This window comes from Taudactylus pleione, unplaced genomic scaffold, assembly GCF_031769625.1.
Source record: "Taudactylus pleione unplaced genomic scaffold, aTauple2 ptg000734l, whole genome shotgun sequence".
Taxonomy (NCBI): domain Eukaryota; kingdom Metazoa; phylum Chordata; class Amphibia; order Anura; family Myobatrachidae; genus Taudactylus; species Taudactylus pleione.
In genome coordinates this window covers 4,257,138-4,284,335 of record NW_028285136.1, presented here as the reverse complement: position 1 = coordinate 4,284,335, position 27,198 = coordinate 4,257,138, and the positions used below count along the sequence as shown (strand labels likewise).

Below are 27,198 nucleotides of genomic sequence, written 5' to 3'. Positions count from 1 at the left end.
ATGGAAGCCAGACCCAAGTTGAAGCATTATCATGTGCATGGGATGGATTCCAGGGAGCACCTTAAATGTTATTTTGATTCAGAAAGTGCATTCAGAGATGAGACAGTGGTGTTTATTATGGAGAAGCTGCACAACGCATTAGTGACAGGTGTGTATTCAGGATAAATTGCTGCTTTAGCTATATAATATGGTTATTCTGAGCACCAGAAGAATTAAATGGGTGACCTTATAGTGTACAGACAGGGGTGTAGTGTAGGCAGAACCGGTGGAGCTCATGCACAGGTGCTGGCTACGGCAGGGGACACTAAGGGCGGTGGATCAGCAGTGTTTTGTTTTTTTTTAAACATTTAATAAATAGACTGACATAATTGCCTGGAATGTAATTAATTTACCTCTGCACGGAATGGCGGCGGTCAAACATTGTCACCGGAATCCCGACATCATTTGAGATGCTGATACTGGAATACTGACAGCTGGCATACCGAACGTAAGTATAGTAAGCCAGGTTAGCTTTTACCCACAGGTTATGTTTAGGCACCGTTGTAGGCTGCGGACGGGGGGGGTTAGGGTTAGGCTCAACTGGGGGGAGGGGTTAGGGTTAGGCACTAAAGGGGGAGGGTTAGGTGTAAGCACTAAACAAGAGAGTTATGGTTAGGGTGCACGGGGAGGTTAAATACTGAGCATCGGGATGCCGCTGTCTGTGACGGCCAGCATCCAAACTGCCAGTCTCCCATACCCAACCCATTTCCCAGTCCCCTGGTCCCAAATGGAACTGCAGATGCAGAGAAATAAAGCTGGCACTGTGCTCAGGGCCACGGAAGCTCACACTCTGCCAATGGTCTGACACTGCACCACTGGAGGAGTCCAGTAACAAGCCACACGGATGCAACACTGAGGAAAGGAAGACATCAAGGAGTGGAGCAGAGCTGGTAAGAGCTGTAGAAAAGACAGAATAAGGAGACTGGGCGGAGAGGGAGAGGTAGGTGTGTGTGTGGGATTCGGTGTGATACAGCGCCAGCCTGACATGAAAGGAAATCCCGATCGTCTAGAAGGTAAGTATATACTACCCTAACTCTACCCCCTAACCCTAACCCTCCTTTAGGGGTGCATAACCCTAAAACCCCCTTCTAAGTGCCTAAACCTAACCCCCCCTTTCCCCGCCACCTAAACCTAGGTCCCCCGGGGGGGTGCCTAACCCTAACCTTCCCCCGGGGGTGCCTAACCCTCCCTCCCCCTAGCCTAAACCTAACATCCCGATTGGAATGCCGGGCGCCGGTCTCCCGGCGTAGGTTAGTTAACCCTCGCTGGGATTCTGTAGTCTAGATGCCAGCGGTTGGCATTATGACAGCCGGCATCATAAACGTATACCTGTGTGTGTGTAGTAGGGTTTGAATTTTTCATGCGGGACAAACGCGGACCTTCTCGCACATTTAAAGGTCCGATTTTGTCCACAACTCACCAAATCTGATAGCCTGCGAACTCATGCTCGCAAGTTATCTTGTATTTTGTATAGTCTTTCTTGCGGAGGAAGGGCATTTACTCATACCCTTCCTCCGTGCGAACGACCGAGACCCACGTGAGGTTTGTCATTACAGGAACCACCAGCCAATCAGCGTGCACCTTCGTAGGAGCTGCACGCTGATTGGCTCTTAGCAGTCAGCCTGTATGTCACACTTTTCCCCATAGACTTGATTGGTGGGAAAGCGCCATTGAAGTCTATGGTGGAAACCACTACATTGCTGCCTATTATGGGAACCGCAAGGTTAATAGAGGTGGCGCCGACTGATTGGCTGCTGGCTCCTGTAATGACAGTACTCACGTGGGTCCCGGTCATTCATGTGGAGGAAGGGTATGTGTAATCCCTTTCTGACCTGGTTTCTGGTGTGCTTTTTTCTTGTTTTTAACCCCATGAATGCCTACTTGGAACTAAGAGGATATAATCTACACTAGGAGTTGGTGAGTATTAATTTTTTTTTTACAGGTGTTGTGGATTCTACTGGACAAGTGGATGTGAATGACTACAGGGATTCTAGATAAGTATGTGTGAATGTTTGCTTTAATAATAATGTGAGTGTGAATGTTTGCTTTAATAAAAAGCTTGGTCTTGGTTCTTAAAATACAGGGGACCACTATGCATTTTCCCCTCTATATTTTAAGAACCAGGACAGGCTCAACAGAGCCCGGGGCTGGTTATGCTTGTAGTGGGGGAGGGACACACATTACAGTTTACTTTTTTTTTTTACACACAGAAACATGCATGGATTTCACGGATCAGTGCATCTTTCTGTGTTAATCGGACCTGCTGAGGATAGACTCAGTAGCCTGAAACCGGTCTGTTTTCTCTCAAGTTTTCAGGCAGTGATAGTGTACATTGCCCAACTTGTATGCTCACAATGGCAAAACATCTGGATGCGGGTTTTGCCATTGTGAGTTGCATGGGGTTTGAGAAACATGCAAGTTTGCATGTTCACCCACCCTAGCAGACCAAGGGACATACACTAACCACCCACCCCCACCCACAAGCACATAAACTATCCTCCCTACCATCCCAGTGCCAGGCACATACACTATCCATCCTGTCCTCTCATCCCCAGGAGCCTACACTAGCCACCCTACCCCCAGGCCCATACATTATCCAACCTATAACCCTCGATCCAGGGACAAACACTACTTACCCAACCCTCAGACCCTGAAACATATAGTACCCCCATCCCTTATGTCCAGGTCATACATTAAAACTCCCTGTCCCCCTTTCCCCCGAAAACCTTCATGGCTTCTATATGGTTTTGTATTGATCATGTTCTATTTTAATTTATAAATACAATGCATTGTGTTTGCTTGTTTGAGAATATAATTAAATTAAAAAAATTACTCCATAATAGGTGCTGCCCATCCTGTACACTAGCTGCATATCACCCCCATGTGCTGGCTATGCCTAGTCCCCAGACACACCTCTGTACTGCAGGATGGGGGGTGCCATAGCATGTACCTGCTATGGGCACCAGAGGCATTTCTAGAGAGGAGGGGGCCCGTGTGCAATCTCCGACACGGGCCCCCTCCTCTCTGCCCGGCGGCCGGCTGCGCACTGAGTTGTGCGCGGCCAGCGCTGGAGTTATAGACTCTGGGCACTAGAGTGTGCCCAGAGTCTATAGTGTCTGCACAGGTCACCGGGAAAATGGCCGCCGAGGCCATTTTCCCTGTACGGCGCATGCGCAAACGATGGGAAAATGGCCACTGCAGCCATTTTCCAGTCGTATTACAGTGCCAGACGCTCGCACCGACGTGGGACTCCAGAGAGGTAAGTAATATTATGGGTGCAGGGTGTGCGGTGCGGGGCCCCCCTGGACCCAGGGGCCCGTGTTCCCCACACACCCTGCACCCATTATAGATACACCCCTGATGGGCACCTCAGCTCCACATTACACCTCTGTATACAGGATATAATGGGAACAGGAGACACTTTCCCTGCTCACAGAGAGATGTCAGCTACAGACGTCACTTTCATCCATGGTGCTATGGAATAGAATTAACCCACCAAACGTTATACACACAGCACAGAAATGGAGACAGACTCGGGAATCATAGACATATCTTCCTTATGCATCACAGAAAATTGAGGAATAATATATAATGTTTGGGTACAGTATATAGATATAAAACATGTGACACAGATGCTATTTTTTTTATATTTGCTTTTATTGCCAACACAGTGTCTCATATATACCATGTGTCCATTACAGTCACACAGCTGTGGGAAATGTATTAACTCGCAAATTCCCAATAATATATTTCATTGGCATAGATGAAGGCACCCAGTATTATGCCATGACACATAAATCATGAGATCCGTTCCAGTATGTGCCCAATGCTGGGACTCACATTATCTTTCTTTGCCATTAACTCATTGTAACTTTATAGAATGTTGAATTTCTTCTTATCTGATTCCTCTTTGCAGGTCGTATTAAAGGAGAAACTATGATTGACATCAGTATCGGATCCATGGTTCATCATCTTTTTGTTATAAGTGAATTTTTTAAAGAAATCACTATATTAAAATTAAAAGAGTCCTGTATTATGGAACTCAACAAATGGGTGAACACCCGTACTGGGGCTTTCGATTGGACTCATGCATCTAAGATTGTTACCGAGCTGGGAGGCATCAGGTAAAATGTGATTCTAAACATACAGTAAAAGAACATAAAGATTGAGTCAATTTTAATAAAAATAATAAACAAAAATGTAAATTAAATGTAATAAAAAATTACTGTTTTAGTTTTAAATGGAGATCAGAGAGTTAGAGGACAATAGTGAATATTTCCTAGTTGGTGGCCGGTATTCCTCCTGATTCAACCGTTCCAGTTGTGCATGTTATTTTCTTTTCGTTTTTGTTTTTTTTTTGTGTGGCTGAGGTATAAAAAAAAACTGAAGTGGAACATACAATTCGGCACTGACACTTGAACCTGCTGTATTATATAATGTAATGGTGTTATTATTTTAGTGTGGAAGAACAGAAAAAGGAAGAAAAGTTGAAGGAAACCATTAAATGCATTGTGCAATTTGACTTCAGCAAAGAAAACCTCACGGATCCGGTGGTGTTACCACAAGCCGACTGTATACTCACGGCGGTGGTGCTGGATGCGGTTTGTCAGGACCAACAAGACTTCATCAAAAACCTAAGGAAGATGTCAAAGCTGCTTAAGCCTGGGGGATACTTTATTATAATTGGGTGCCTAAATATGACATATTACACTGTTGGTAATGATAGGCTACATGCATTGACTTATGATGACATATTTGTAAGAAAGACCCTCACTGATGAAGGATTTGAAATTGGTTCCTGTGAGTTACTTGATAGAAAAGTAGAGACTGATATAATAGATTACAAGCAATTGATGGTCCTCACTGCTGTCAAAGGGGGTTGGGTATGCGATTCCAGCACAAACAATGCTGGCGGTCAGAACCCCGGCGCCAAAGTCACGATGGTGGAAATTCCGATGCATACAGGTAAGTAATCTAACCCTTCCCGTAATCCTACCCTAACCCACCATTACCGCAGCCTAACCATAACCCTTCCCCCACAGCCTAACAATAACCCTCCCCTCCTGCAACCTAACCATAACCCTCCCCCCCACAGCCTAACAAAAACCCTCCCCTCCTGCATCCTAACCATAACCCTCTCCCCCACAGCCTAACAATAACCCTCCCCCCACAGCCTAACTGTAACCCTCCCCCCACAGCCTAACCCTAAACCTGAAAACCGACTGTTCGGATCACAGCCGCCGGGATTCTGGATACTGTTGAGGGTTTTGGAAGGAAACATATAAGATATTTATTGTTGCCATCTTTCTCCCATTCAACCCAAATGACACTGACACTTACTTACATATGGGAATGTTTAGTAAGAAATGACACTGATATATCTTTTCTTATCTTAAGTATCAGACCACAAATGTTTCATAGCCAGTCTATAGTCAGTACACAGCTAGCAGGGACAAGGGTTAGGTAAAGTGACATCCAATGACAGGCTGAATGGTCTGGCATAAGTTCAGGCAATAGAAACAGGGAGGTAAAAAAGCAAGCATGTACAGTAATACAAAAGCAAGTCCATTGTTCAGGACATAACAACGGTAATAACATGGTATAAGCAAAGCTGATTCAGATAAAAGCCAGGTTAGCATGTGATAATAATCAAGCAATCAAGAAGGAAGCCAGAAAGTCAGAAGCCGATGTTTATTCAAAGTTTCCGGAGTTTGCGCAAGGCCAAGTTCACAGAACAATCACCTAGCACTGACTGTTAGGTGAGATCTCACTAAAAGTGCTGGTTAATTGGTAGCAAATGTGCAGACCATTTCAAACAATGCTAGGAGCTGGATACGCATCTCACCCTACAGACAATGTCTCCAAACACATGAAAGCTATATCAACCAGCTAACTTGCTGTAGTAATACAAATTTTAAGTTAACCCTAAGGACATCCAGTTGGTACAGGATCCTAGATGGCAGTGGCGTAAAAATGGCCCCAGCAGAGCTCTCGGTGGCTTGGGGACCATTGCTATGCCACTGCAACTGTGAACACTGGCCTCTGAAGTGATCAGGTGACGTCATGATGTCACCCACATTGTGAGGAGCCTGCGCGGCCTCACCTTTTGGATCAAGTTAGATTCAGTCAGTGCACACTGATCAGGATTCCAGCTCCGGGACTTTGTCAGTCGGCATCCCGGCAGTCGGTCAATCCTTTGTCAGAGGTCACATCCCAGGAGGAAGAGACCTCTGACAAAGCCGTGGGTGGAGCGACGGGGAAGCGCATCAGGTGATTGTGATAGGGCGACACAATATGTGATGGACAACATCTGGATATCACAGGAGTCAACTGCATTTGGGGCGAATGAGTCCTGCCCAAAAATCACACAGCAGCCCTGCCTATCTCTTTTGCTCCTCTACTCTACTTACCTCCTTGGAGCCGGTAATTAAAAGTGAAATGTGCAACACTATCACTGTATTAATTAAATGCATTGCTGTTTTTCATGAAACATTTTTATTAAATGATCTTTCATTTTTCGGTGTTAGCCATATTTATTTATTTTTCTTCAAAAATTTAAGTAGCTCTTCGGGAGGTTTAATTTTTCTCGAGTAGCTCACATCCCCATTAAGGTTGGTGACCACTGATATACATATATAATTTATAATTTATTTTTTATATAGCGCCACACCGAGTAACTTCACGCACAGTGCCAAAACCTATTTTTCCCGAAAATGGCCCTGTTAATAACATTCTTGAAATGCAGAGTCCGTAACTCAGTTTCAATATGTAAGCATTATGAATGTATCAATAGGGCTTGTCATTGTATCCAGGATACAGATTTCTTTATTACAATACGCAAAGGAAAACTGTAGAGTAAGACCTAGATAATTACTCAATTCTACATGTGCTGCATCTGTAATTTCCATGCACATTGCTCATATATCAATTAATAAAAAAATAGAAATATTTATATAAAAAAGGGTATATGATTGATTTTATATATATATATATATATATATATATATATAGCACCAAAATAGAATACTTTATTGTGCACTGTATAGTTATTCCACTGATGTAGTCATAAATATTTATTTGCTATGAAAAGTAGACTATGAAGTTTATTAAATATTAAATGTACAATAAAATACTTAAATTGCCTCATGGTGTTTTTCTGTAGGATCCACTTGGGAAAGATGTTGGACTACTTAGTTGTGTAATAAAATAGATCAATACAATATATGTCAATAGAAAAAAAAATATATAAAATATATAGATATGAAAATTTAAAAATATAGAAAATATGTATTTAGATATAAATATAAAATATTTAGGGTCGTATTCGATTAGACGATTTTTGGGACGACCAAATCTTCTTAAATGGTTAAAAGAGGTTGTTCCATAGAAACATAAAAACAGAAAAATATATAGAATATTGTAATAGAAAATAATCTAAATCAAATGATCTGTCAGCAAGACCTCAGAAAAGGAAACCGGAGAGACCCTTCACACAGTAGTCCTCATGTGACAGGCAGGAATCTTAACACCCCACACAGTGTCTTGCTAAGGTAACAAATGCTCACATGATTGTTACCTGTGAACAATGTGAATGAATCACTTCAAGGTTTCTTTACCCAGACACATATATGATGACAGAACATGGGATGCTCACATAGAGGCTGACTTGAAACTGGTATGATGAAAACTTATAAAGGTTTCTTTTCTTCTTAAATCATAAGTGATACCAATAGGCTCCCAAAAATAGGAAAGAAACTGAATATTGGGCCTGATTCAGACCCGCTCACAAGCGCGTCGATGGTGGCCCAGTGCGCACGCATGAGCCCTGGAGCGAGCGCAAAAAGCACTTGCTCCGGGACCCACTACAAAAGGGGCGGCTGTAGATGTTGATCGACAGCTCGCCCCATTTTGTAGGCATGGCGGTGGGGTTGGCTTCACAAACGGAGGCGTTCCCATGCGAACACCTGCCGTTTGTGGGCGGTCCCACTGACATCACCAGTGATGTCAGTGGGAGAGCTTCCAGCTCTATTTGAGCCAGACGCTGTCTGGGGCTTGCAGCCATGAGACCCTACCACAAGGGTCTCATCGCAAGCCCGATGGTCGCGATGGTCTTGACCATTGCGACCATCATCATGGCCGCTCACTATAGCTGTGGGTGGTCACCCACAACTGTGCAAGCAGCCAGGAGGCCACTCCTAAAATAACCAGAGGCGTTCGCAAAAAGCGAATGCTCGCTTTTTGCGAACGCCTCTGAATCAGGCCCATAGTGTAGTATGTCTTAACAAAAATGTAATAAACATTAAGAACAAATATAAACATAAAAAGTGGGGATTAGCCTTCATACCAGATAGATGGTAAACAGCGTTCACACCCGGTGGTGCGCTATTAACCATCTATCTGCTCCTTCAGAACATAGGGGCATATTTATAAATTATCAGGTTTTAGACCCAAGAATTATCTTATTGCAACTTATCACAGCAATAAGAAATTAAAGATCACAGGGATGTACCATTGATCATTTGGGTTCCAATTGAAGCCCATCCCTTTGTTGTGTAAAATTAAAGTGATCAATAATTACTTTCTCCTTTGGGTGACTGTCATGGTACTGCGCGTGCGCGGTTAGCAGCCCACCCTTTTGAGTATGTACGGTCAGCAGGCCACGCAAGTGTGAGCAGCTATTGCCGTGGAGGGATTATACAGGGATTTACCAGGGATTTACTCCTGATAAACTTTGAAATAGGTAGCCCATAAGTTACAATGGTAAATGTTGTCTAAAGATGGTGTTACAGTAGCTACCGGGGGCAAGCTCATAGATCTCATTAATAGCAGCCCCCATACAAACCTATGAGAGCTGCTATTGTGCTCACAAACTGGGGACTGCAAAAGACCCCCCCCTCCCGATACATTGAGGGGATACTTAAAATTTTCAGATATCACCTGAAACCTGTGTTTTCTGGGGGATATCCTGCAAATTTAATTTCATAGTATGAAAATAGGCCCCATAGTGAGCCTCAGTGATCACCCTGCAGAGTTACTGCCCTACTAACTTTTCTGGTCTTGTCTCGATCTGGAGATACACTTCCCTACCTCAGTATGTCACCTGACCTTCATCCCTTACCGGCTACCTCCATTGATGCGTTGCCTTGAATAACAACTTCTATACAGAGGAAACATGTCAGGACCTGGACTGTCAGACTACGGCTGAGGTCCCGGGCGACTGTGCTCCACGTGTTCAGATTCAGGTGTCCTCTCTGGTATGCCCACTCTCCATGCAGCCATGCATGGCATCAGACGCGTGAAGTCATCTAAACACTGCCTGAATATCTAAACGTCCACTCCTGCACGTGTGGGTTTTTTGCTATTCAATTAGGTGCGTGATTTTTTTTTTTCACGCCGGGAGGTTTTTATTCATGCACCTCCAGAGCAAGCGTGATATTTCCTAAAAACTTTATTTTTAAGAAAAATCCGAGGGACTTGCTCTGGCACCCTGGCGGCACCCCCGCCTTAGAACTAATTAAGCAATTGGAAATTTCCAATTAGCTTAAATAGTCCTTAATTAGTGACTGTGTGTGTGCATGAGTGTGTTAATGTGGCCCCCCAGAATGGGCGCTGGGAGAACTACATCTCCCAGCAGCCCTTGCCCCTCCCACCAGCCCCTGGAGCCCAATGAGCATATTCTCAGTTTTGTGCTATACTAATTAACTCCAGACAACCTCACAAGAGATAACCTGTATAAGAAATGTATGGATGCTCTAAGAGCAATATATCACTATGTTATCTGATCTGTTTCTAGAATAATGTATGTGGAAGTATTCCAAATTGGCACCCTGATAATTATATGAGAGATACAGTAAGTGCTTTTGGAATTCCCAAACAATCAATATGGATATAGTCCGTATTTGCACTGTGATAACTACTGTATATGATAAATAAGTGCTCTTTGAATTAATATTATAAGTAGGGTTTGTGAGAGAGTGAATACTGAAATAAATCAATCACCTTGATCTCTGAAACCTGGCTCAAGAAACTTTGATACTGTATATTGACATACGGGGATTGCAACATTGAGTGCAATTCTCCTTATAGTGGATACAAAACGTAACAAGGGCACATCATAATAAGACTGAGAAATAGCACATTGGAGAGCAAGATCAGTATTATTTGTGTGATTTTTTTATTCACCAAAAAAAAAATTGTTTAGACGCATGACTGCTTTTAATATTTCACTGGAGAGGCATATTATTTTATTGAAATTAATAAAAGTTATGTTTTAATATGATTTTTCTAGTGCGCCAGCAAAGAGACATTCTATCTTCTTTTCACCATGCTTAAATGTCAATTTGAATCTGATTGGTTGCTATTGGCAACATCTAAACTTCCAAAAACTCTCACGTTAGTAAATATACCTCAAAGACTCAGCTACTGTGCTTACTGCATCCATCTCTAAATCAGGCCCAATATTTCAAAACATAATACACAGCAAATGCTACTAACTACTAAATCATATTAAATGTCATTTATTACATAGTGTAATAATGTTTATAAAAACGTTCCCAGCACCTATTGTACTAAAATATTAAGTAATTGCAAAAAATAATACATCAAAGCAGCGGCTGGAAGTTTGCAAGGACACAGGTATTGCAACATGAATATTTTCACACTGGAATTTCTCACAGAAAATCCTTACAGATATCCTGGACTTTTACCTCTGAACAATTTGTCTTAAGGTTGCCATCTGTCTAGGATTGCTCTGGACAGCCTAGAAATTAGGACATCTGTCCGCTGTACGGAGCTTTAACAATCCCAGACAGATTTACTAAGAATCATGTTTTGGTCAAGTTTAAAGACGATTGGAATCATTGGAATTTGTGAGAGTTTTTTAAGATCAAAGACTCAAATTTACTAAGAATCGTGTTTCACAGAATCATGATTTCCAATGGTGTTTGCAAGTGCATTTGTCTTTTCTCCCCCATGTTGAAACTATCTGAACACTCCCGAACATGAAGCCTGCACAGATCAGTGAAATCCATGCAGGTTTCTGTGTGTATAAAAATATAAAAAAAAAACATGGTGTGGGGTCCCCCAAAGCATAACCAGCACCGGGCTTTTTGAACTGGTCCTGGTTCAGCAAAAACGAGGGAAAAAAATTATGAGGGGTTCCCATATTTCTTTCTACAAGCACCAGGCTCTTATTAGCAGGGGTGTAATGGCACAGCCATGGGTCACACTTGACTGGATCCCCCTGGCAAAGCATTAACCCCCACTAATTATTCAGCACACGCCAATAATGGGATTCCCCCTCTCCAGGTAACCCCAAGCCAGGGCTGAAGGTGGGTGTGGGGTTGATAGTTGTAAAGAATAGATTTAAAGTGTCTTTTACATTAGGACTACAAGTCCCAGCGAGCCTGCTCCACATGCTGGCACTTGAAGAAACACAAATACCAGCATGCAGGGAATTAAGGGCCCGCCAGTGCCTATAGTCCCCCTGTAAAAGAAATATAAAAATAAAGATAGTACACGCACACTGTACAAAAGTAAAAAATTTAATACATACTGTATCACGACCGGATTAGGGGTCCCTCTCCTGGGGTAGATGGACTCCCTCTTCACACACACAGCAGCCGGAAAAATAGTACACCAGTCTGGGGTCTCGTACCAGCTGGTCGGTACCAGTCTTTATTGTGCAAAAAGGAAAACAAAACATAAAAGTAAACGCTAGCCCGTCTGGGCGCTAACTAGACAAGAGGTTCCCTCGCTACAGAAATAGTGGGGCCTACTGCCTCCACCATCAACACAAGCACATGCACAAGACTTTACAGGTTGTTTTCCCCAAGTGTCTCTGAGCCAGCCAGTCTGCTTGCTCTCCCAGGTATGAGACACTAGCTTACAATCAGACACAGCCTATATTAGCCAGTTCCAGGTGCAGACCCTAATGAGCCTGCTAACAGACCAAGAAGGTCAAAACCTGGAGTGGCCTGTGGATGGAGCCCTCCCTCTCCTCACATCCACACCCCCAAGACCCAAACCAGCTTTTCAAAAAGCCGACACTCAAATCTGCTTCACTGCAGACTTTTCTCCTGGGGGTTTTTAGAACACATAGGTCAAAAACCTAGGACAAATGTATCTACCACTGACCACTTTACCAGTGTTCCTATCACAATACCTACACTATACTCAGTGAATCCCATTATATGGTTACAAAAAATAAACATACTCACCTAACCCTTGCTGCAGATCCGTCGTCTTCTCCAGTATCATCCCTGGGCCATTAAAAATAACAAATCATGGTCTCGAGCTATAACAGACACAGAAGAGCTGTGTGTATTGTGATAGAAGCACTGGAGAAGTGTGGAATGGCTTCTATGTATGTCCTAGGTTCCTGTCATATGTGTTCGGAAACCCCCAGTAGAAGTCTGTTTGGGAAAAACAGACTAGAAATGTCGGCTTTAGAGAAAAGCCGGTTTGGGTCCTGGGGGTGTGGATGTGAGGAGAGGGAGGGCTCCATCCACAGGACACTCCAGGTTTTGGGCCTCTCAGCCTGGTAACAGGCTCATTAGGGCTTGCAGCTGGAAATGGCTAATATAAGCTGGGTTTGTTTGTGGCTGAGTGTCTCACACCTGGGAGAGCAGGCAGACTAGACTGTTCAGAAACACTTGGTGATAATCCTTGTAAGTACTGTGCACGTGTTTTGTTGATGGTGAGGGCAATAGGCCCTACCATTATTATAGAGAGGGAATCTGCTGTGTAGCTAGTGCCCAGCCTTGCTAGGACTTATGTTTATGTTTTGTTTATGTTTATATTCATTTGGCACAGTAAATACTGGCGCCGGCCAGTTTGTATGAGAACTCCTGACTTGTATCCTGTTTCTATGGCTGCTGTGTGTGAAAAGTGGGAGTCCATCTACCCCAGGAGAGGGAGCCCTATCCCGACTGTGTTACAGTACACACACACACAGCTCATCTCCACAAGTGACAGGACCAATGAGGTTCCCTGCACTTACAGAGCTGCCAGCCAACCAGTGGCCACTACTATAGTAACCGGCCAGGTCGCTGATTGGTCTGTCTGTTAGCCAGCTTGATGCTCACATAGAAGTGTGTTTGAAAAGTGTGTTTTGACCCGAGTTTAGTGTTTTTATGGACGTGTTTAAAAACACGATTCTTGATAAATTTCTGGGAATTATTGTTTCTTTTGGAAAGTACTTCCGAGCTTGGCCGATGGTGTATTTAGTTCTATTGGGGTTTTCTTACCAGGGCCATAGCTAGGGTAGTGCAGCCGGTGCCATCGCACAGGGCACCACTGGTCAGGGGGTGCTGTTTGGGCCTTTCAAATTTCTGTTTATTATCATTCTTGCTTGTAGCTTCCTTTTATTTCATCCCCAGCATCTCCTGGCCTCTCCTATCTCTTCCCTGGCCCTTCCCCATGAGGCCATGGCCCTCTCTCAGGTGCACTATATTATGTCCCTATTTATCTCCAGCATCTCCTGGCCTCTCCTATCTTTTCCCTGGCCCTTCCCCATGAAGCCATGGCCCTCTCTCAGGTGCACTATATTATGTCCCTATTTATCCCCAGCATCTCCTGGCCTCTCCTATCTCTTCCCTGGCCCTTCAGCATGAGGCCATGTCCCTCTCTCAGGTGCATTAAATTATGTCCCTATTTATCTCCAGCATCTCCTTGCCTCTCCTATCTCTTTCCTGGCCCTTGCCCATGAAACCATGGCCCTCTCTCAGGTGCACTATATTATGTATAATAATCAGGATTTGTGATATATGTTTTCACTGCCATAGATTTGTTATGAAGATCAGGATTTATCTTGACACTATATGACTGCCATTCTTAGTGAACAGTGCTGTAAAATTTATTATGTGCTTATTTATTATCAGCTGATTTACACATCCTTATAGAACCATCAGTATTTATCTCTTCTTTCACTGTTTAATATATTCACCTTTTTCTCCCTGACATAGTTTAACACTATGTGAGCAAAGGGTTGCTAAGAATTTTTTGATTGTTGACAACAGTAATGTTTTTCTGGATCATGTTGAAACGATTCAATTAACTAACCAGTCGACTATAATATATTTTTCCCAATTGAGGGTTGATAGTGACCTAACACCTGATGGTTTATAAATTGCTGCTGACATTAACATTATTTGTGAACAACAGCATGTATTCCTGACTGTTATATGGCAAAAGATCACCTCTCGAACTGTGCTGTGATTCTTGTTGTTTGTTATTATTTATTACCAAAGAGCAGATTTTAACATCTTGGAAATAATTTTATATGGGTACAATTTCAGGAGGTTTGCATATTATGCACAGACTTTAAGATACACCCTCTGGATATGTCTCCGTGATCTATATTGTTATTATGATTGCAATGATTCATATGCATTGGTGACATTTGTGATACAGTTGGTAACGGAGTGTGTTATTTCTACTCATTTCTTTCTATTTTTTCAAGAGGCTCTCATTCTGACCTGATAATCCTCTCATTTGTTGTCCTATGCCTTTTGGGTATGACCACCAACAGCAGAAATTGGGGTTGATGACGGGAACCTCTTCTTATTTGCTTTCTCTGTACTACTACACCAGCAGATCTCTCACTCCTCCTCCTCTACAATTGTGTATGAGACTGAGCAGCAGAGCCTGATTGTGGAATCTTTAGCCCCTACTATTTTTATATCTCTGTTTACCGACATTTCCTATCTATTGACCTGGAATTATACCATGTCACTAGAGCCTTTCACTTCTATGACTGTGATATATCTAGTTATACGATCACTTATGTTTGAAATTCATCATCTCTAGTTGATTACAACTCTATCTCTACAGCACTCTGTATCTTCCTAGAGGTCCTTATTTCAACCGATAAATTCACTCATTTGCGGTCCAATACCATGGGCATGACAGCAAATAGCAGTAATTTGGTGTGAAGACCAGGAACACTGTTGACTATTGTTCTCAGGGGTTACAATGCCAGGAGATCTCTCACTCCTCTTCCTCCACTTTTTAGTGTGAAAGGAGCAGCAGAGTCTGGAATTGAATTTGATATCCCCCACTTTCTATTTTCCATTTTTCAATTTCTGCTATTAATAACCGTCCTTGGGAATCATTAGAGTACATTGTTACGTTATTATTTAATTGAATACAATTTATTTCATTTCTATTGACCTGGTGTTTTTTACTTTATTTTATCAATACATGTTTCATGTTGTATTGTCTAGTATTTGTTGTTCTATATTTCGCCTACTTTTATCTGGGTTATTCCTATCCTGAGATTAATCTATTCACTCTTTTCACTACTCTTGTCAGATATTCTTGTTATCTGTGTAAGTCTTTTTATTGAATTGTCATAGATATAATAAGAGTTATGTTTTATTACTACCATTTGAATTAGTAGAGTGCACCCATATAGAGTCTTTTGGTTTAAGTTCTCTATGAACCTGAACCTTTTGTTTTTCGGAATCCTATATTAAGTCTAGGTAGCACCACCACCCTGAAATATTTATGGTACTGAGATACCCAGATTGACATCAGAGGTGGCTTTAGCATCCTTACACTATATTATTACTTAGATAGATCTATCCAGGATCAGTGCGGTGAATTTTTCCTTTTTTCCTCTTTCCCCTTCCCTCATTTATGATAATCTGTAACATGACAGTTAGGACCTGAGTTCATCTGCCCCAAAGGATTGTCCTGTCTGTCTTGTGTAATTTGTTATTCACTTAGATGGAGGGGAGAAGGAGAAGAGAGGACGTAGCACAATCACAACCCCTGAGGACCCATTCCCAGTTGCACTTCCTAAAGGGAAGTTGTGTCCAATTATTTGCTGACATTAAGTTTACATTTCAGCATACTTACCATTAACATGTTTGTTTGTTTGAGATGTGTGCATCTGTACTGTACATTTACTGTACAATTTTTTTTTTTGCTTTGCTCAAAGCTCTGAAACAGCCCATTTTCCCTTCTTCGTGCAGCATGGATGCTCAAGGCTCAATGCAATATTGAGCATCTTGAATTAAATATCACACAGTTTTATGTAATGTAGACTAAGCACATGTGATCTAGAAATGGCCAATGATATTTGCTTCACAAGAATTAGACCTTGCAGTTAGACATACATTTGCAGCAGAATTACGATGATCTGCAGTTAGTACGCCTTGAAAAATCCATAGAAAGGAAGACATATAACGCCTGTTATATTATGCTTTAGAAAAAGTACAATTTATAAGTAATATTTATTTCACACAGTAATAACTTGTGATCACGTATTCATAGAGTCGGAATAAAACCATATCTTAGTTAACCACTTGCCTGGCATAGTTGCATTTTTCCAACCAAACCACACAATAATCCGATCAGTCAGATACACAGTGGGGGCGGCTGCAGGAAGAGAATCTTCCTGCAGCTGCCGCTCTCAGAGGGATCTTCCTTCCCTGCACCCTCTCCCCCAGTGTCTGCTGTGCTGCCGATCAGCACAACAGGAGATGACAAGAGATGCTGATTCTTTCATTATTACACAGGAAGATAAAAATAGACAGTCCCCAAAGTGCACAGAAATCTACAGATACCTTTGTGCTGATCTTTCATTTTGACTCGAGGTTCCCTGTATCATTCTGTTCCACTGCACTTACTTGCTGTATTACAACCATGTGTAACTATATTGTGAACCTACATGTCTTATGGACCCCACAGTGTTATTATGCAATTTATTAAACCTCAATATAATACTTTTAGAGCAGTGGTTCTCAAACTCTGTCCTCAGGACCCCACACAGGTCACGTTTTCCAGGTCACCCAGCAGGTGCACAGGTGTACTCATTACTCCCTGACACATTTTAAAAGATCCACAGGTGGAGCTAATTATTTCACTTGTGATTCTGTGAGGAGACACGGGAAACATGTACTGTTTGGGGTCCTGAGGAAAGAATTTGAGAACCTTTGTTTTAGAGCATCTCTTATGTAGTGAAGATCAGTGTTTCCCAAACTAATTACTCAGGAAGTACTAACAGTGCTTGTTTTCCATGTCTCCTCACAGAACAACAAGTGAAATAATTAGCTCCACCTGTGGATTTTTTAAAACGTGTCATTGAGTAATAACTACACCTGTGCACCAACTAGGAAATATGGAAACCATGCACTGTTATGGGGCATACACACTAGAGCAGTGGTTCTCAAACTCGGTCCGCAGGACCCCACACAGGTCACATTTTCCAGGTCACCCAGCAGGTGCACAGGTGTACTCATTACTCACTGACACATTTTAAAAGATCCACAGGTGGAGCTAATATCTCACTTCTGATTCTGTGAAGGGACTTGGAAAATATGCTCTGCTCGGGCTCCAGAGGACCGAATTTGACAACCTGTGAATTAGACGATAAAAGTGAACGATAACAAGATTGTTCAACGATATATTGTACATATCGTCCAGTGTATATGCACCAAGCAACCAACGATGCACGCTCCCACGGGACGTTAACGATATTTGCTGTCGTGCAAACAAGCAGTCCAATATGACGATATATCGTCAGAAAGAGCCTGTTCAGGGATGTGGCAGGATGATGTCACTGAACGATATTGGTAATGATATCGTTCAGTGTGTACACCCAATATTTTTCACCAAAATCGCTCAGCGCATCGTCTAGTGAGTATGAGCCTTTAGTGCTCCCTGAGGAATGTTTGGGAAACACTGGTGTAGACGTTCATAACCCTTATATTTGCATCACACATGCTGAGGCTGGCGTGCCACCAAATCACTGATTTCTGACTACCCACTCTTTAAAGTTCCCAGTAGTGCTTGAATTGGTCCCAACTAGGAATAGTTTCTATTATGAGTCATTGGGGCCTATGTATCAAAGCTTAATGAGAGAGAAAATTGTGAGATATAAATCACCAACCAATCAACATGTAACTTACATTTTATAGGCTGTGTCTGATAAGTGACAGTTAGGAGCGGATTGGTTAATACTTTTCTCTCACAATTTTATCTCTCATCAAGCTTTGATACATAGGCATCATTATCACCTATAACTTTCAGGGTGTAGTGAATCCTAAAAAGAGAGAATGTGAGAAACTGCTATGTTATAATTATGGAGGCGTCTCTTGTATTAGGTGACCGTAGGCCTGTTTATATGAGGTAAACATGAGTAGCTGCTTTGATAATAGAGAATTTACAAATCTTGTGACATGAATATAAAACTCACCCTCAGGCAGAACCATATTATTTGAAAACACACAGTAAACTGCCAGAGTCATTGATTCATTGTATTACAAGATACACTGTACATTCAGTATATACCTTTGGGAGTTGAGTAATTTGGAACAGAACAGTATACACAAACATTGTAAATATTATTTTGTAGATATTGACTTATCAGTGTGTGATGTGTTATTATTAAAATGGCAATATTTGTATATTTATTATAGTAAGTATTGCAATCTAGCTAAATCAGAATTATATTTATAAGGATACACAACTATGAATGTTGTATACTGTATTTTTTTATTATATGTTATTAGTAAATATTGCATTTTTGATTGCACCCATTAATAAATAAATATCCCTCTACATATCATACAGACATATAGGGCTCTATTCAGCAATAGTGACGATGTTGCCCTGAATATTATTGGGTAACATCGTCGCAATTTTTTACCAATTATTACATTTTATGGGGCATATGTAAAAATGCTTGATGTGAGATAAAATTGTGAGATATATATCACCAACCAATCAGCTCCTAATTATCAATTTTTAAACACAGCCTGCAAAACGTAAGTTAGAATCTGATTGGTTGGTCGTATATATCTCACAACAAGCTTTGATACATATACCGCTAAGTCTGCTATTCAGCAATTTTATATGCTGGGACAGTGGTTGCGTTAACACAATGTCCCTGCGATGTTACAGAAGGCATTGTATTCGGGATTCTGTTTCTGCGCACGCGCAGTCATGCGCTCGGGAATAGTCCCTGTCCCTGCTTTGCGGTGACCGCTGAGGGCAAGTCCAACTAGACCCTGTCGAAACTGTCCAAATTGATTGAAATGTGTACACAGGCTTTATATTAGTGTGTATACATTTATATTTATGTGCTTTTATATTTATAATGTATATATACATTTTAAATATAAAAGCACAAATATAAATGTATGCAGACTAATATAAAGCCTGTGTACACATTTCAATCAATTTGGACAGATTTAACAGGCTGGAGATGTACTTACCCTCGGCGATCACCGCAAAGCAGGGACGGAGACTGGGAGGAGTTTCAAGATCCTGCAGGGGCTTGTGGGAAACTTTTCCTTAGTCCCTGCAGTTTCTGGGATAATTAAGGACTTTCGTCATATAACGCCATTCTTAGATGTCGTTATATAAAGTAAATATTTTTAGCATGATTTAAACGTTTTTTTGCTTTGCTGAATAGCAAAAAGCATTAAAGCACTATAGAGATCAATGTCTGATCCCTACAAAATGGTACTCTGCGATATGGGAATTCAATTTAGAAGACAATTGCGTTATCTTATCCCATTGCTGAATAGGGGATTTACATAAAAAATGCAGAAATGATAGTTTCCGCATTTCGTATGTAAAAAAAAAAAAAAAAAATCATTGCTGAATAGACCCCATATTATAGTAGGTATTGTAGACATTGGATATACAATCACACACATAACATGTATATTTCCCATCCAGCCACTTACACACAGATTCTAGTTATCCATATATGCTTAGACACACATCATAGGGACAATGATATTTATAGCAATAAAGATATTATGCGTACTTAGGGCTTCCATAAAGGCAATATGTATCCTTATTAACATAACAATAATCACATACATAATATAAATCAGTTTAGCATATTGGGTAACCATACATTAACAAGTTTCCTTTCATCTGAACTCTGTTTCAGAAAGGTGTTAATGTATTTTGCTCATGTATGTGTGTGGAATCGGTACAGAGGAAGCCCGACAGCGCTGGAAATCCCGATCGTCCCTAAGGTAAGTGTAAACTAACCTAACCTAACCCCCTAACCCTCCTTAGGCGTGCCTAACCCTAACCTCCCCCCCAAGTGCCTAACCCTAACTCACCCCTCCCCGCTGCCTAAACCTAAGTCCCCCAGGGGGTGCCTAACCCTAACCTCCCCCCAGCGGTGCCTAACCCTTCCTCCCCCTAGCCCAACCCTCCTGGGGGGGTGCCTAACCCTAAGTCCCCCCGGGTGCCCTAAACCGAAACATCCCCCCTGTGGCTGTCCGCTCGCGGCCCCCAGCATCCCTTCGATCAGGATGCCGGGCGCCGGTCTCCCGGCATCGGGAAATGTCAGGCGTCTACATGTAGACGCCCGGCATTTCACCCTCGTCAGGAAATGACAGTCGGGATGCCGGCTGTCGGTATTAAGGTAGCCGGTTTCCCGATTGTATACCGTGTGTGCAGGGGCGTAGGAAGGGCGGCTCCAGTGGAGAGCAAGCTCCAGGTGCCTAAAAGATTAGGGGGCGCTGGCGTGCCACAGCCTGACTCCAGCACTTGTCACCTGGTCGCCCGCAGTTGTGTCAGTGACAGCCTGAGCCGCATTACAGGTTTCTTCCTCCCTCTTCGCTCCCGGCCCCTAGACATGCGTGTGACAAAAGCGGGCGGGGACTGCACTGCACAGGAGAGGAGAATGGAAAGAGGAGCTGCCTGGGACTCACCGACCCACCCTGGAGGGTGCCATCCAGGAGGGGCAAGTGAACAGAACTGTACACTGCCGGGCTGACACTGGGGATGGGGAATAGGAAGTGCGGTGGCATGCACTGCAGTGAGCGCAGGAGGCACGCTACTTCTTGGAGGGCGGAGATAAAGATAGAGGCACAGAGAGGAGTAGGGGTACAGATAGAGGCAGAAGGGTGGACATATAAAGACACAGAGAGGAATATGTGGTACGGACAGGCTGAAGAGGGTACAGTTAGAGGCACAGAAAGAATACGGGGTACAGACAGAGGCAGAAGGGGGTACAGATAGAGACACAGGGACAGAAGGGAGCACAGATAGAGGCACAGAAGAATAGAGGCCCTGATTCAGAGCCGGTCGCTCTGACAGAGCGCTCGCTCTGAATCAGGGCCGGTCTTTTTTTTTTTCTTTTTTAGAACGGCCTCCTGGCCGCTTGCATAGTTGTGGGTGACCACCCACAGCTATAGCGAGCGGCCAGGAAGATGGTCGCGATGGTCAAGACCATCGCGACCATCGGGCTTGCGACGAGACCCTTGTGGTAGGTTATATTTGCTTTTTTTGCCAACACAATGTCTCATGTATACCATGTGCCCATTACAGTCACACAGCTGTGGGAAATGCATTAACTCTCAGATTGCCAGTAATTTATTTCATTGGCATAGATGAGGGCACCCAGGATTATGCCATTAATCATACACCATGAAATCTGTATCAGTATGTGACCAATGCTGGGACTCACATTTTCTTTCTTTGCCTCTAACTGACTGTAACTATATAGAATGTTACATTTCTTATCTGAATCTTCCCTGCAGGTCGAATTAAAGGAGAAACTTTGATTGACATCAGTATCGGATCCATCGTTCATCATCTTTTTGTTATGAGTGAATTTTTTAAAGAGATCACTATACTAAAAATAAAAGAGTCCTGTATTATGGAACTCAACAAATGGGTGAACACCAGCACTGGGGCTTTTGATTGGACCCATGCATCTAAGATTGTTACTGAGCTGGAAGGTATCAGGTAAAATGTGATTCTAAACATAAAAGAACATAAAAGATGAGACTATTTAAAAAATAATAACAAAAATGTAACTTAAAAAAAATGACTGTTTTAGTTTTAAATGGAGATCAGGGAGATAGACGACAATAGTGAATATTTCCTAGTTGGCGGCTGGTATTCCTCCTGATTCAAGAGTTCCAGTTGTGCGTGTTATTTTCTTTTTGTTTGTTTGGTTTGTTTTGTGGTATAAAAAAACTGAAGTGAAACACACAATTCTGCAATGACCCTTGAACCTGCTATATTATATAATGTAATTGGTGTTATTATTTTAGTTAGGAAGAACAGGAAAAGGAAGAAAAGTTGAAGGAAACAATTAAACGTATTGTGCAATTTGACTTCAGCAAAGAAAACTTCACGGATCCGGTGATGTTACCACAAGCCGACTGTATAGTCACTGCGTGGTTGCTGGATGTGGTTTGTCAGGACCAACAAGATTTTATCAAAATCCTGAGGAAAATGTCAAAGCTGCTTAAACCTGGGGGATACTTTATTATAATTGGGTGCCTAAATATCACATATTACACTGCTGGTAATGATAGGCTACATGCATTTACTTATGATGACATGTTTGTAAAAAAGACCCTCACCGATGAAGGATTTGAAATCAGTTCCTGTGAGTTACTTGATAGTAAAGTAGAGACTGATATAATAGATTATAAGCAATTGATGGTCCTCACTGCTGTCAAAGGGGGTTGGGTATGCGATCCCAGCACACACAATGCTGGCGGACAGAATCCCAGTGCTGGAGTCACGACAGTGGAAATTCCAATGCATACAGGTAAGTAATTTAACACTTCCCATAACCCTACCCCTAATTTAACCCTCCCCTCCTGCAACCTAACTCTAACCCTCCCTCCCACAGCCTAACCCTAACCCTCCCTCCCACAGCCTAACCCTAACCCTCCCCTCCTGCAGCCTAACCCTAACCCTCCCCTCCTGCAGCCTAACCCTAACCCTCCCCTCCTGCAGCCTAACCCTAACCCTCCCCTCCTGCAGCCTACCCTAACCCTCCCCTCCTGCAGCCTACCCTAACCCTCCCCTCCTGCAGCCTAATCCTAACCCTTCTCTCCTGCAGCCTAATCCTAACCCTCCTCTCCTGCAGCCAAATCCTAACCCTCCTCTCCTGCAGCCTAACCCTAACCCTGCCTGTCTGCAGCCTAACCCTAACCATTCCTTCCTGCAGCCTAACCCTCCTACCCTGCAGCCTAACCCTAACCCTCCCCTCCTGCAGCCTAACCCTAACCCTTCCCTCCTGCTGCCTAACCCTAACCCTCCTACCCTGCAGCCTAACCCTAACCCTCCCCTCCTGCAGCCTAACCCTCCCCTCCTGCAGCCTAACCCTAACCGTCCCCTCCTGCAGCCTAACCCTCTCCCTAATGCCTGACCACTAACCCTAAAACCCACTGTTGGGATTGCAGTTGCCAGAATTATGACTCCTTTCAGGATTCCGGCACTGGGATTCTGGGCACCGGCACTGTGTGCTCCGGGATACCAACTACATGCCGTCAAAGGGAATACTTAGGTTGTTGGAGTTGTGGCCATTGGCTGGAGGGATGATTTCTTCAAAAGCTTCCTAATAACTACTGATCTACCTTAGTTATTATTACCTTCTATAGCTCTCAGCCATTTACTAAATCTTACATACTGAACAGCTCTTAACATGTGACATATATAAACTTTTTAGTTAAGTAATTTTCAGTAAATGTTAATTGTATTTTTCCTCATGCTTCTAATAATCCAAAATTATAAAAAAAATTACTAAAACGGTTTGATTTTGTGTTTTTTATTCAAGCAAGGAGTATATACTGGGTAGAGGTTCTGCTACTATAATAAAAAGGTGCCAGCCAGGTTCGTATCTCACTGGTCTATGTACAGATGTGTCCTGCTACATCTTTGCTGCGTACACGGAAAATCGCACCATGCATGGCGCGAGGCATGCGCCCACGAGTACATTTGCGCACTGCATTCGCACCCACGACTCCATAGGATTGCATGGTGTGATCGCAGTGCGTGCCATAGCGTACCGTAACGCATGCTGCTGCGGGTAATTGCTTGGCACGATGCGTGCGCACATAGTACGATCGGCAAGGATGTAAGAGGACACATCTATAGTAGTTAAAATGGACTAGTCTAGTGACACAAGCTCCAGGTAGGACTAATATTCTATAGCAGGATTTTGGTAGAATAATTAACTGTTTTGGGAGAAAAAAAACATATCTATACCCTCCCACTGTTTTGCTTTCTCTGACTATACTGTATCAGGGTGAGATGAGGAAACATTTGGACTGAAAAATATTATTTGTTTTTGTGTTTTGTGTAATTAGTCCTACTGCTAACTTATTTGACCAGTGTGTTTTATTTTTGTCAGTACCTCTCAATAGCTATATTATTATTGTATTTTAAATAGTAGGCTTTTATGGACATCTATTGGCCTCTCTTTATAATTGCAATGTCAGTTTCCACAGAAATAGATCTTTGCATTTCTCCTGTTCGTAAGTACCCTAACCCTCTCCTCTCCCCCTTCTAACCCTAACCCTCCCTTATTGGTGCCTAACCCTAAGACTCTCGGGGTGGTGCCTAACCCTAAATCCCCCCTGTGGTTCCTAAGCCTAATCCCCCCCCCCCCCCCCCGTGGTTAAGTGTTACCTTCATTCGGGATGGAGGCTTGTCAGGATTTCAGCATCTGGAACTTAAATGTAGATTATTTGTCATACACTTTTTTCCAGCATTTATGTTATATTTACTGAACAGTGTTAAAATTGCTTATGTAACACACCTTTCACCTCTAAAGGGACTTTAGGTTCCCAATTACTTTAGTGTCTAGAATGTACCCATCATTAACATCCCATTAAGTCATACTTACCTACTCCCCCGAAAAGGTCGGAAGCCTCCTGAAAATCGTGTGGCGCCCAAGTACACCCGAAAGGCTAGGCAAGTCTCCTGGAACCAGCCGCCGCCGGCCTGCAACCCCCGTACCACCAACACACACCCCCCCCCCCCCCCCGTGACCACCCATTTACTGTATAGCACGGACAGACCTCAGCACCAACCAGGAGCAATGTGCAGCATGAGCGGACCTCTGTGCTATCTGGGAGAGATGCACAGCGCGAGTGGACCTAAATGCTAGCCTGGACAGGCACCAGGGAGGTAAGAAAATGGTTTTTAAGGACAGGAGAGTGACGATATCTAAGTGGGTTGGGAGAAGTGGTCATGTGATCTATGGTCTCTGGATAGTCCTGTGACCTCACTGAGCCTAGTAAGGAAGCTCGTTCTGGCTACAAAGATGTTAGCAGCATCGGCAACCCCTGCAATAAATCTGCAGATGTATTGTCCAAATGTGAAAATATGATCAATAGCAAATGTCTGTTAGTGGGAAAATGTGTTTCCCCGATATGATCATCAGTTTCTTCAGAAGGCAAATGAATTGCTATTCGCAATCTGTACAAGGAAGAAAGTTCAACATACACGACAGCTGCTTACTATACCCTCAGGGCCATGGAGAGATATTTTTGTGGACCTTATTCCTGATCTACTGTCTTCAAATAGGTTTACCACCATCCTAGTGTTCGTTGACTGCTTTGGCCCATATTATGCCATCGACCAAATTAACCACCACATCACAGATGCCTCACTTATTCATCATAAACATCTACTGACTTCATGGATGTCCTGATACCATCACTTCTGACTGGGATTCCCATATCATCGCCTGGATATGACCCACAAACAAATGAGCAAACTGTGTGGTTAAATCAATTTCTGGAGCAAATCTTACACATCTTTAGTAATGGGCAACAGGAAAATTGGTCACATTTCCCACCATTAGCAGAGTTATAACAATGCTCAGCATTCTTTAATGTTGTTTAGTTCATCTTTTATTAATTAGGGATATCATCCTCCAACTCTTCCCATGTCCGATTGTTTGGAAAATGTTCCAGCAGTCCTAGAATTGCATGCTGCATCAAAGGAAACATCGAAGCTGAACACCAACATGAGGTACAGAAGGTGGTTCCAGGATTTTCCTTGTTTGGATGCTTTCTCCAAATAGGTGTCCTGGAAAATGTGGGAGAGAAAGTGCAATATAGTGCATACAGTAATGGTAATGAAATGATCTAGGAGATTATGTGTAACCTCAACCTTGATGAATAGGAAGCAAACATTGGACAAACTCACACCCTTGTCCTATGGTGCTTGCATAAGCAATGTGGAACACTAGGGGGTACATTAACTAGGGTCGATTTTGGTCTATTTTAAAATGTTGCGCAATTTGCTATCTAGTTTGCAATTCAGAGATTTACGAGAGTCAAAACTGACCAAAAAATGTCTTTAGAACATCGGACAAACAATCGATACTTTCACATAGACGACATTACAAACTGGAGATTTACAAATGGTTGGTTTGTATATCAACCAAAAACGATATTGCCATTTTCGACCGATTGGAATGACATATCGTTTAAAAAGTGCCCCCAAAAGCACAACCAGCCTTGGGCTTTGGAGAACCAGTACTGGTTGTGCTAAATAGCGACATAAGCACAACCAACACCGTGCTATTCAGAGCCAGCCCTGGTTGCCAAAATACAGGGGACAACATAGGGGGCCCTTGTATTTTAGTTACCTTTGCAGTTCTCCCCATTGACTTTAATGGTGGGAACCGCTCATTGGCTGAGAGGCGGAAGACTCGCCTCTCTCAGTCAATGAACGTTCAGAACTGGGATTTCTATAGTGAAATTCTGCCACTGAGTCATCATTCGGGTAGTACGATCCTTAGAGGACAGTACTAATGTCCACTGGTTCAGATTTTTGTTTTGACAAGCCCGTGGATGCCTACATGGACAGAAGAGATCATGCTCCACAAATAGGAAGAGGTGGATAGCGAATTATTTTTGCAGGAAACTATGGATTCCTCTTTGGAGAGGTGGACATGAATGGCTTCAGGGATACTAGGTGAGTATGTGAGATAGTGAGTGCGAGTGTACATGCGAGTGTGCAAGTATGTTTTATTAAACTTTTACTTTTCAAGGTGTGTGTACTGACTTTTTTTATTTTACAGTGGAACTACAGGTACCAGCGTGTCTGTAATGCCCCACATTGCTGGTACTTGTGGTTCTCCAAGTACAAGCCTGTTGGGGAGGCTTTCTGGGACCTGTAGTTCCACTGCAAAAGACAATAATTTTAACTCTTTCATTTACACCACACTACACTATCAACCTGGCACCCACCGCTTCAGGGGTGCCGAAAATAGCCCCGGGCTATCAGCACAGGCCTGAGGTGCCCTGGGGAAGGAGACCCCTTTATTATAGGGGGGTCCCCAACTCCCCAGGGATCCCCAGCCTGGGAGGACTAGTGGTCAGGGGTAATGCTTTGGCCGGGGGATCTGGTGAAAGGGTTCCC

The 27,198-nt window shown here is 42.9% G+C and overlaps 1 protein-coding gene across 1 annotated transcript; it reads left to right on the top strand.

The window, feature by feature from the left end:
- Positions 1-25,477, top strand: LOC148477225 (nicotinamide N-methyltransferase-like). Its single transcript, XM_088457039.1, has 5 exons — positions 1-148; positions 3,956-4,163; positions 4,499-5,004; positions 21,558-21,765; positions 25,351-25,477. The coding sequence occupies exons 1-5, from the start codon at positions 1-3 to the stop codon at positions 25,475-25,477; spliced, it is 1,197 nt and encodes a 398-aa protein (XP_088313165.1).
- The last annotated feature ends 1,721 nt before the right edge of the window (positions 25,478-27,198 follow it).